This window comes from Nyctereutes procyonoides, unplaced genomic scaffold (genome assembly GCF_905146905.1).
Source record: "Nyctereutes procyonoides isolate TBG_1078 unplaced genomic scaffold, NYPRO_anot_genome, whole genome shotgun sequence".
In the NCBI taxonomy this organism is placed as follows: Eukaryota; Metazoa; Chordata; class Mammalia; order Carnivora; family Canidae; genus Nyctereutes; species Nyctereutes procyonoides.
The window spans coordinates 23445851-23458242 of record NW_026575051.1 but is presented as its reverse complement, the minus strand read 5'-3'; the positions used below and the strand labels follow the sequence as shown (position 1 = coordinate 23458242).

The following is a 12392-nucleotide window of genomic DNA, read 5'->3' as shown; positions in this document are numbered from 1 at the left end:
TTTTAGTTTTTGTCTCAAGATATTTTCTAATTTCTCTTTTGATTTCTTTTTTGAGTCAGTGGTTGTTCAAGAGCACATTGTTTAATTTCCACATACTTGTGAATTTTCCACTTTTCCCCCTACCCTTAATTTCTAGTTTCATTATGTCATGGTTTGAAGATATATTTGGTATGACATCAGTCTTCTTAACTTTGTTAAGATGTATTTTTTGAAGTAGCATGTGATCTATCCTAGTGAATGTTTCATTTGCACTTAAGAAGAATGTGTATTCTGCTGTGTTGTAGAATGTTCTGCATTGTCTGTTAGCTCCATTTGATCCATACTGTTGTTCAAGTTCTGTGTTCCCTTTTTGGTCTTCTGTCTGGATGTTCTATTCACTATTGGAAAGAGAATATTGAAGTCTCTTATTATTGTATCTTCTGTTTCTGTGTCTGCTATTTCTCCTTTCACTTCTGTCAGTGTTTGCTTCATGTTTTTGAGTGCCATGATGTTGGGTTCATGTATATTTAAAATTATGTCTTGCTGGTGAATTGACCCCTTTTCCATCATATTATGTCCTTCTTTGTCATAGTTGAGTTTTTGACTTAGTCTATTTTGTCTAAGTATTGCCACCTTTGCTCTGTTTTGGTTACCATTTGCACAGTGTCTTTTTTCATCTCCTTACTTTTAGCCTATGTGTGTCTGTAATCCTAAAGTATATGTCTTATAGACAGTATATAGTTGGATCTTTTTTTTTTTTGGTCTATTTAACCACTCTGTGTCTTTTTATTTGGGAGTTTAATCCATTTACATCTTAAATAGCAAAAGGGAAGACTTTAATATCACTGTTTTGTTCCTTGTTTTCAGCCTGCCTTATGCCTTTTTTACTCCCTCTTGCTGTCTTCCTTTGTGCTTCATTCATTTTTTTTTTGTAGTAACATGTTTTATTTTTCTCATTTTCTTTTGTGTATTTTGTATAGGTATTTCCTTTGTGGTGACTATAAAGGTTTCATAAAGCATCATATAGTTATATCAGTCTATTTTAAGCTGATAACTTATTTTCATCAGATACAAATACTCTATATTTTTGCTTCTCCCTGCCCTCACACTTTACTATTGATGTTACAAATTACATCATCTTATGTTCTATATTCATTGGTATATTTTTACAGTTATAGTTACTGTTTATATGTTTTTTAACTTCTATATCAGAATTAAAAGTTGATTTATACACCACTGTTACAATATTATAGTATTCTGAATTTGTATGTTTAACCAGTGAGGTTTTTTTTTTTTTTTAAAGATTTGTTTTTTATTTTAGATCAAGAGTGTGAGAAAGCAGGCACACACGGGGGGTGGGGGGAGAGGGAGAGAGAATCTTAAGCAGACTCCATGTCTAATATGGAGCCCAAGGTAGTGCTCCATCTCAAAACGCTTAGTTCATGACCTGAGTTGAAATCAGAAGTCAGATGCCTAACACTGCATCACCCAAGTGTCCCTAACCACAGTGCCTTATAGTTTGCAATGCTTTTGTGTTGTTGTTTAATGTTCTTTAATTTCAACTTAATGGACTTCCTCTGTATTTCTTATAAGGCAGGATGATGAACTCCCTCAGCCTTTTTTTTTTAATCTGGGAAAGTGTTTTTTTTTTCTCTTTCATTTTTGAAGAATATTTCTGCCAGTTATAGTTTTTTAAATTTTTTTCAAAACATCTTATTTATTTATTTGATTGAGAGAGCACAAGCAGGGGGAGCAGCAAGCAGAGGGAGCAAAAGAAGTAGGTTCTCTATTGAAGAAGGAGCTTGATGTGGAGTTTGATCCCAGGACCCTGGGATCATAATCTGAGCCTAAGGCAGACACTTAACCAACTGAGCCACCCTGGTGCCCCATCAATGGCAGTTTTTTCTCTCAGCTAGCACTTTGAGTAGATCATCCCATTCTCTTGTGGCCTGCAAGGTTTCTACTGAGAAATCTGCCAATAATCATATGGTGGGTGCCAGTAGTAAATAATGAGTTGCTTTTCTCTTGCTGCTTTCAAAATTATTTTTTTTGACAATTTGATTATAATTTCTTGATGTGGATTTCTTTTGGTTATTTAATCTGGTTGTACATTTCCTTTCCTGGACTTGAGAAGTTTTTAGTTATTACTTTAAACTCTCTCTTTTTCTCTCCTGAAACTCCCATGATATGCATATTGGTGTACTTCATGGTGTCTCATAAGTCATTTAGGTTTTATTCAATCTTTCTCATCTTTTAAATTTTTATTTAGCTGCCTAGATTTTTTTTTTGCCTAGATATTTTCAAATAACCTTTAAGTTTGCTGGTTCTTTACTGTGCTTGATTGAGTCTGATTTGTAACCACATCAGTCCTTTTTTTTTTTTTCCAGTTCAGTTATTGTGTTCTTCAGCTCCAAAATTTCTTTTTGGTTCTCCTTTCTATTTTATTGGTATCCTCATATTGTTTATACCATTGTTTCTTAAGCTCATAGGGCATCTTTATTATGGTTGTTTTGAATTCTTTGTTCAAATAATAAATCTTTCCTCAGGGTTAGTATCTGGAGAGTTATTCTGTTCTTTGGATCATCTTTCCCTGTTTCTTTGTGTATTTTACAGCTTTGTTTTGGGAGCCACATGTTTGAAAAATTTACCTCTCTCCTTCTTTACCAACTGGCTTTATACAGGGAAATCCCTTATTAACTAGTTCATCTAGTGATTCTTGGGGGCTTTGAAGCCTTTTTATGGAAGGATATAATTTCTCCAGATCTGAGTGAGCAATTTCTTAATTAGAGAGGTTTGCTTCCCCTCCCCCCCAACCCCAGGAGCTCATAATCTTTTATTCCCTTTAGTATCTGTCTGTAGCTTCTTAAGGTCTCTAGTTTTGTAGCTATAAGCTTCCCCACCTTGTTCTCAGTGGGCATTAGGCATCCAAAGTATTCTGGTTCCCTGTTAGTATCCTTAGGCAGGATCAATATTATTCCCTCAGCCCTTGGGAAAGCTAGAATGCTGGATAAAAGCTACACTCTTTTCTCTTCCTCCAGAGGGAGAAGGCTCAAGTTGTGTGTCTTCTCTTTATCAGGCTGAGCCACAACAAGCTCCTTCCCCTTAACCCCATGACTCTCTTTGTTCTCAGCAGTTCCTAGGAATCCAAATGATTGCGGTTCTTTCAGTGCTCTAAATGAGGTGAGACTGAAACCAGTCTCTTGAACAGCCCTGTGGTTACATGGTCCACTCTTCTTTTTTCCACTCAAGTGCATTCTCTATCACAAGCTAGGGTGTTCTCTCTTGGCACTTTACAGGCATGGGGGAGGGAATGATGTGAGTAAAATGAAATTATTAATATTACTTGTTTCAGTGATGCTGTCCTTAGCTTTGTGCTCACCTTGGATACTTCAACTTCCTAACCTAAATCTGGAATTTCCATAAATGTATTTTGATCCATATGTTATTGTTAAATCAGTGTTTTGGTGGGAGAATGTGGGCTATGACTTCTATTCTGCCATCTTGCTGATATTATTCTTCTGTTTCTTTTTTGAGTAAATCAGGAATGGGCTTGATGCAACAAAGAGGAGAGAAAGGAAGAGAAAGAAATTTCCCTCTGTGCCCTAGAAGTTACCATCCTTAGGTGTCTTTAAGGGCTTCCAGCAGCCTGTGGCTTGAATTACTGGGTTTTAGGACCCATATTTTAATTCAGGTATGTTGAGCTTGCTTATGCATAGGTGCAGGTAAAGAGCAGGCTCTGGAAAACTGCCTGTATATTTTTACTGTTTTCTACCATCTTGACTTCTAGATGAAGCAGGAGATTTGTCTGTTTTTAAAAATAGTATATGATGTTGACTTGCTCAAATGGGGCCAGAGGCTAGAGGTCACAAGGCAATTAGCTATGCATCCTCAGCCTTATCTTATTTGTGTGTGTGTGTGTGTGTGTGTGTGTGTGTGTGTGAGAGAGAGAGAGAGAGAGAGAGAGAGAGAGAGAGAGACTGCTGCTTGAGTGGAACTTTGGTATCTTTCATTCCATAAAACTTTGAGGCTTTTTTCCTTTCAATGCTTTCTACAGTGATGCACTTTAACTTAGAATGATGAGGACTTTTCCTGAATTTCTTCTCATCAAAAAACCACTTATACTTTGTATACTATTCTTGTTTAAAGATGGCTGGATAATTTGATTATCTAATTCAAACTTTACTATGCTTCATAATAGTGACCCTGTGCTTTACCCTAACCTACTCATATAATTCTATCTGTATTTCATTAAAGTCACAAAGGGTAGGGGTACACATATCAGCAATCATGGCCAGGACAACTGAGATGTTTTTGGAGATGGCCAGTGTTTTAGCTTCCATGGTTTCATAACATATATGTGGTTAACTTTTCTGTCCTCCTATAAAGCTTATTTTTTCCATTCTTGCCTTTATTGTTGGTACATGTATATATGAATTTCCCCACTGAGGTGGGGCAGAGGGAAATGAGAGATGAAAGTATGGTAAAGTTTGGTAGATAGGATTGGATTGAGTAGAGTATTCCATAAAATGTTATCAAACATTCAGGACAATCACTTTATAATCTATCTGTAGATTAAAAGGTTTTGAATTTAATCTGAATTGAAGGCAACTTATATTGTCAGGGACTTGTAGTATATCTAAAAATATTAATTTTCCATTTAATTAGGCTAGAGCTATGTTCCCTTCAAACACAATATGCTTTATTTTATGTGAAAAGTAATGTATGAGTATTCTTGGGAAAAATAGAATTATTATGGCATAATTTAGAAAATATACAAATTACAGCATATAGACGTTGCTGTCAGTGTTTATGATTAAATCTAGATGCAGTTGTATGAGTTAATTATGTCTAGGAAAGGAACAAGAAAATATTTGGAATAATTTTTGTTAAGAATGTTTAAAGCTTGTATGCATAGCCCAACCCTCCTCTTTTTTTCTTTCTCTGAAATATTGTGTATAATATCTATCACCTAATTACATATTTTCATAACACCTCCCTCCTTTTCAAGTGGCAACAGACATGATAGTGGTGAAAATTGGTACAACCTCTTGGGAAAAAATTTTTGGCACTATCTACTAGGGCAAAGTATACAGATTCCCTATGAAACAGCAGTTCTACGCTCAGATAGTTGACCATGAGAGATAAGTTCATATGTTTACCAAAAGACATATGCAAGATTGTCTATGGCAAGTTTATTAAAAATAGTCAAAACTGCATACAACTCTAATGACTGCTCACATAAAATGGACAAAGACGTCATAACATAATTTGAATAGTGGAATAGTACCTAGCAACAGAAAGGAAACAAGCCACTGTTATTTATAGCAGCATGGATGGTACCCCAGATATTATGTTGAGCAAGAAGAGTCAAGTAAAGGAATATACTGTATGGTTCATTTATATTAAGTTTAAGAATACACAAATCAGTGATAACAGAAATCATAACAGTGGTGGCCTCTGGTGGTAGTGGCTATTGTCTGGGAAGGATCATGAGGTAACTTTCTGAGGTGTTAGATGTGTTCTTTATCTTGTCTGGGTGCTAACTTATAAACCTATAAATATGTGCCAGTTGATGTGCACTTGAAATTAGGGCATTTTGTTGAAGGTAGGTTGTACCTTCATAAAAATGTTTTAAAAGACTCAGCAAAGACCTGTTAAAGTGAAGCACTATCTCCTGATTCTTTTTCCTAATAAACCCAAGGCTACATGATGATAAGGAGGCCCAGCCCAGTCTCTGGAGTCAGACCAAGATCCAGGTTTGATTCTTGAATTTGTCAACATCACTCTCTTGAAGTGTGATCTTGGGCTAAGTGACTGACTCCAACTTTGGTGATATAAATCACATTTTATGAAAGTTAATATCAGTGTGCTGGAGTAACGTCAAGGACAGGAACACGTTAAGATGCCTGGACATCTGGTTAAAGAAAATATATAGTTTGTATGTTAAAATGACACACAACTGTAATACCTGACAAAAGGTCTGTGAAATAAAAAAATGTAACAAGGGGTGAAGAATGAGGTACAGGAATTACACACATGCTATTATCTGCATATGTATAAAGGCAAAACATGTTACCTTTTCTCCATCTGTAGTACTTGAGCAGGAATAACAAAAATTCATTACATAATCAATGCTTTTAAAATGAAAAATGGCAAAACCAGATGAGTCATTTTTTGATTATATAAACCTTTAGAATTATATTTTCCTTAACTATTCCTTAGGCCAAAGATGATAGTTATTTATTATATTTTTTCTTATTGTTAAAAAAACAAAATATTCTGTGATCAGTGAGGCAACTGAATGTTGCAAAAGATTGTGATGTTTCTGATTCGTGGACAAGTTGTACTAATTAGTAATAGGAGTCTCTTGTTCCCATTGACATCTGCTCTTACTGGGTCCCATTGTCAGCCATACATCTGGCAGACATCTTCCTCAGATGAAGGACTGTTAACTCTAAATCAATCTAGATTTCAAGACAGTGCTGGTAAAGGAAGATGAGCTTATTCAGTCTGTAATGAGAAAAGAAATTGGGTGAAATTGGGGCTACCTTCTTGTATTTAATCTTTGGTAAGAGGATCTCTGTTTCCATAATTTACTTTGGTTTTGCTATATTATTGTATTTTCAGTATGTTATGATGAAGTCTAAGTAATCACAACCTTGGTACTAAATTGAAACAAAGGTGACTGTTCCTTCTTTTGATGAACTTGTACATTACATTAAAGTACATGATATAATAGACCTTCAGAAAGGCAGATGTATTAAAATGCCACTGAACACCATTGAGGGGTGTATATCAGTTGAACATACACTTGTGTTTGCCTTACCATTAAAATGAAGTTCAGTCCAGGGAAAGTCTGAGGAAGTTGGCTTGCACAGATCTGCACCAGGGACCCTCTACACAACTCTGTTTTATTGGACTATTAGGTCTGGATCAATAAAATTACTTTTGGTTTCTGACCACAGATCTCCTTGATAAAATTCCCTTGTTGTGAATAAAATATGTGACTTCTGGAGAGGAGTGACCTATAAACAATGTGGCAATGTGGAATTGGATTAAATAGGCATTAAAAAAATAGGTAGATGTGTTCTGGAATAATGTGTTCATTAGTGTTCCTGTGATGTTAATTTAGAGCTGGAAAGATGTAGTTTCTAATTTGGTTGGTCTAGTTAGACTAAAGATTTACACAGTTTTTGTGTCCATGTCCATGGCAGAATTTTAAGTAAAACACATTTTTATGACCTTGGTAATACTGGATTACTTATATTACTAAACCCTGAGATTTAATAGAAAAATGAATATTTTTTCTGGTTTCTATGGATGACTCAAAAACTTTTTAAAATCTTGAATATAGTTGACATACAATGTTACATTAGTTTCAGGTGCACAACATAGTAATTCAACAAGTTTGTATGTTATGCTGTGTTCACCACAAGTGTATTTATCATCTGCCATCATCATACTATTAAAATATCATTAACTTTATATTCTTCTCCCCTTCACTTATATTTCCCACCTCCTCACCTTCCTCTCCTCTGGCAATCATCAATTTGTCCTTTGAATTTGCAGATTTATTAGTTTTTCGTTTTTTTTTTTCGGATTACACATGTGAGTGAAATAATGCATTTATCTTTCTATGTTTGACTTAGTTCACTTAGCACATACCTTTTGGGTCTGTCTATATTGTTACAAATGGCATGATCACATCCTTTTTTTTTAAAGATTTTATTTATTCGAGAGAGAGAGAGAGAGAGAGAGAGAGAGAGAGAGAGAGAGAGAGAGAGAGAGAGGCGCGCGCAAAGACACAGGCAGAGGGAGAAGCAGGCTCCATGCACCGGGAGCCTGACATGGGACTCGATCCCGGGGCTCCAGGATCACGCCCTGGGCCGAAGGTGGCACTAAACCGCTGAGCCACCCGGGCCGCCCGATAACATCCTTTTTTTTTTTTTAATCTCATACACAATTCCATCATTTATGTATGTGTATACCCGTTTATCTGTCAGTGGACATTTAGGTTGCTTCCATATACTGGTTATTATAAACAATGCTGCAACAAAAATAGAGGTGTATATGTTTTTTTGAATTACATATTTGGTTTTTTTGGATAACTAGCTAGTAGTGCAATTATTGATCATATAGCATTTTTATTTTTAATTTTTTTAGGAACCTCCATACTGTTTTTCACAGTGGCTGCACCAATTTACATTCATACAGGCAGTGCATAATGGTTCGTTTTTCCCTACAACCTTGACAACACTTGTTTTTTCTTGTCTTTTTTATTTTAGCCATTCTGACAGGTGTAAGGTGATATCTCATTGTGGTTTTGATTTGTTTCTCCCTGATGATTAGTGATACTGAGCATCTTTTCATGTGTCTATGTTTTCTTTGGAGAAATGTCTATTCGTGTTTTCTGTCTTCTTTTAAATTGGATTTTTTTTTGGCATTGAGTTTTAAGTTCTTTATATATTTTGGATATTAGGCTCTTTTACTGTTCGTATCATTTGCAAATATCTTTTCAATTCTAAAATAAATTCAAAGTGGATTAAAGACCTAAGTGTGAAACTTGAAACCATAAAAATCCTAGAAGAGAACATAGACAGTGGGATTTTAGCCATAGCAACATTTTTCTAGATATTACTTATCTGTTTCCAAAGGCAAGGGAAACAAAAACAAAAATAAATCATCCAAACTGAAAAGCAGATATTACTGGCCCTCAGTGTTTAAAATAGAGTAATCTTTGCTCATCCCAGGAAGCATTCCTATCCTGAGTACTCTATCCATACTGGGGTAAAATGAAATTAAAACTGTGTAGTTGGTGTAGAAATAATCATTTGTGAATTTAGGTCTTCTGTTTTGCTTACCCTTCCTCCTGAATGCATGCCTTTAAAATAAATTGGTTTATTTAGATATTCTAATGACCTGTTTTAGGTGTTATAACAAGCTCCCAACTGAGTCTCTCTTAGCATTTGATTTTCCTAGTATTAAAATTATAATTTCCAAGTTTCAGTTTTTATTTCCAGTTTCCATACTTCTGTCTGGATGTGGTTTGTATACTTAAACATATATTTCATATATTTCTTTTTTCTATGCAGTGGGTAAATGAACTATTTTCCTCTGTTTTCCCTCAAGTTTATATAGAAATTGTTGGTTGATAAAGTAGCATTTTATGTATGGAAACTTCTTTTACCTGTTTCCTAAAACTAGGTATATACAAACATAAAAACTGTTTTTTGAACATTTTAACTACATTTTTTTTACTTCCCATGTGCTATTGGGAAGAAAAATTACCTTCAAGAAAACATAATTATTTAAATCCATACTTCTTCATGAGATGTGCTAGGTAGTAATGAAAATGTGGCTGTCTTATACATTCTTTATTTCACAAGTGGTGCCATACTGTTTCCCCATAAAATTTTGGGTATTACAAGATGGTGTAAAAGACTGTTATAGCAAAAGGATGAACACAAGACTTGCTTTGTCCCCTGCACTTGCATGCCGTTTTGCAGTTACAAAGCACTTTCACATACATCATCACATTTGATCTTCAGACAAACTGTGTGAAGGAGATCATTATTCTCACTTCACAGATGAGAATCCAAAGTTTCGGGAGAGGTTGAGAGGCTTAAGTCTAAACCTAATTTTCTTAAGCCTGAGATCTTCACCCAACATCTTATAACTTCTTAGTTAAAAAGCAAATCAAAGCAGCAATTCAAACCTGAATATTTTTATGATATAAAGTTTAACATGTTTTCTTTTCAGCTAAGTTTTTTTTTTGCAGTTTTAAATCAAACATATCTGATTTGAGGCTTCATATATTCTGCATACCTCCACTCACTGCTTGTCAAAAAAGAAACCCTGCGTCACGACAGAAAAGATTTAGTTTTATTAATTGCTTTATGATTTAAACTGTAATATAGTGCTGTTAGGATCACTTAACACCCTGCTTCTCTTATTTTCATGTGAAGAAACTTCAGCAAGGCTAACTCTTCTGATCTCTTTCCTAACCTTTTATAGCTCCTTACCACTGAATGAGAAGATCAATTTTCAATAAATGAGTTTGATAAAAAGTAGTTGGTCATGTTTATCAAAGAGTCTTTAGCTTTCTTCTCCTTGGATCAGTGTATCTGTGGAGCTAGTGTGTTCTGGTTTCCTCTCGACCATATGTGAGCTTAGTGGGCAGGCCCTGCTTCTAAGGTGGGTTAGGGAATAGTCAGCTTTCTGCTGCTGGGATGGTGTGAGGGGGTTCTTTATGGTGTGCAGTGTCATGAAATTCCCTAAATCACATATCTAACCAACATCTACTTGCCTCATTCCTGTATCTCCCCATCATTTAGTAACAAGCTTACCAGAGGAAGAAGGACATAATTTATTGGATCACTTCAAAATTTAAGACCTGAAGAAAAAATTTTAATTATATCAAACCTTTATTTTATTTCTAATATTCTGTGGTATAAATTATGACTATACATGTTGGGCTAATAAAATCCATCTCATTACTTTTTATTGAATTATAAATATGATGCTTTTCCTTCTTAATGTTGAAAAGAGAGTGATTATCTTAAAGAAGGTTAGTGGAGTTCTTTTTTTTATTTTGTTAGCTGCTCTATAAAATATAAGCAGTCATGCTCAATGTTTATTTTATATGAGGCCTTGGAAGAATCTGAAAATACTGCAACATTTCTACAATTTAACAGCTTAATAACATTTCAACCATATAATATTTTCCACATAATTTCAGATATTAGTTTCCCAGCAAGTTAAAAGCATACCATATTTTTATAATTTATATAGATGACTGTATAATACAAATCTTAACAATTCTTCTTAAGGAAATAGTCTTTATTTATAAATAAAATATGATTAATATGATATAATTAATCAAAGATAATAGGTCCATTTTGAGAACTTTCATGAACAGAAAAGACCTACAGTTTCTTCCAGAGTAAATAGAACCAATGATGTTTGAGCTATAGAATTTTCAACTGCTAAAACTGGAGAGGATATCAAGAATAAGACATTTTTTTTTACCCCTCAAATGCTGGGAATTCAAGAAAGAAATCTTAGATTTCATCTCTTAGATCCAAGAAATTTAGGAGTTATGCAAAGTCATGTGACTAATTAATAGCAACTATTAGATTAGAATTGTCAATGCCATTCCAGTGTTCTCCTACCCCTCTCAGGTATTAGGTTGCCCCTCATTCAAACAGTGATTTATAGACGTTAGCGTAGTATTCTTAAAGTAGTCTGTTTATATATATAAAGTATATATATTTCTTTCTGTTTTACTTTATCTGCTGTTAGGAGGAAAAATGACATTTGAGACTTTAAGTGCCAGAGATACTCCTGCACATTTTTTCAGAAAAGGCATTTATATCCATTTGTGTGCATATATATTTTTTATAATTATTTTCTCTAATATTTCTCATTTTCTTACTGAAGAAATCCATGATTAATCAATGTTTACTGCTTTTTGCTCTGGATTTATAGAATCTGTCTGTCCAACACGAATTCCAGTGGCAGCTCGCGATGAGAAAGGGTTTGATATTCTTTTAGGCTTGGGTGTAAAGAAAAAGGTTAAGAAAAGAATCCTGCTTTCACCAACAAAGATAAAAGGATATGAAGTAACATCAAAAGTTGACTTATCAGAATTCACAAGGTATACATTATGTGTTGATACACCTTTTTGTTGTTATGTCTCTAGACATGCTGAGAATTCCTAAAGCTTATGCATATTCTTCTTTTTCTAGCAATGTTTTCCCAGAAGGTCTTCCTCCATCATATGTATTTGTCTCCACTCAGAGATTTAAAGTCAAGAAAATGTGGGATTTATGGAGAATTTTAACCATTGATGGAAGGCCACAAATAGCAGTTACTTTAAATGGTGTGGATAAAAATTTACTATTTACAACAACCAGCATGATTAATGGCTCACAAGTGGTCACCTTCGTTGACCCTCAAGTTAAGGTAAAGATGCTTGGATATGATTATGATGATATTCATGGGGAATCACCACCAGATTTGTGTGTTGGAGGAAGAGTGCCATAATTTTAGCGGGGCTGAAAAGATACTGACTTCATAGTTTAGTGTTGCTTTACTGAATAAGAGTAACAAATGAAGGAAAATTGTTTCTTAGGTGGAATTAAGGAGTGGGGGAACTCACATTTTTTGAGTACTTGCTACTAGATGGATGTCAAGAACATTTAATTGTAATAATCACCCAAGGAAGAAGCTACTGTTCTCATTGTACAGACCAAAAAAAAAAAAGTTTCAAGGGTATTAAGTTCCATCTCAAAGTAATACAGCTATTAAATGGTGACATCAGAAATGAAGTTAAGTCTCATCTATCAAAGACTCATGTTGGTCCCATCTTACACTGCCATGCCCTACAAAGTACTGAGATAAAGACATTTGTT

At 34.6% G+C, this 12392-nt stretch overlaps 1 protein-coding gene across 1 annotated transcript in view; it reads left to right on the top strand.

The window, feature by feature from the left end:
- The window catches only part of COL21A1 (collagen type XXI alpha 1 chain), a 185265-nt gene that overhangs the window by 63700 nt on the left and 109173 nt on the right, over window positions 1-12392 (top strand). Inside the window, exons 4-5 of the mRNA XM_055330678.1 lie at window positions 11467-11635; window positions 11727-11943. Of these exons, the coding sequence (XP_055186653.1) occupies window positions 11467-11635; window positions 11727-11943 (386 nt within the window). The remainder of the gene's footprint in view (window positions 1-11466; window positions 11636-11726; window positions 11944-12392) is intronic.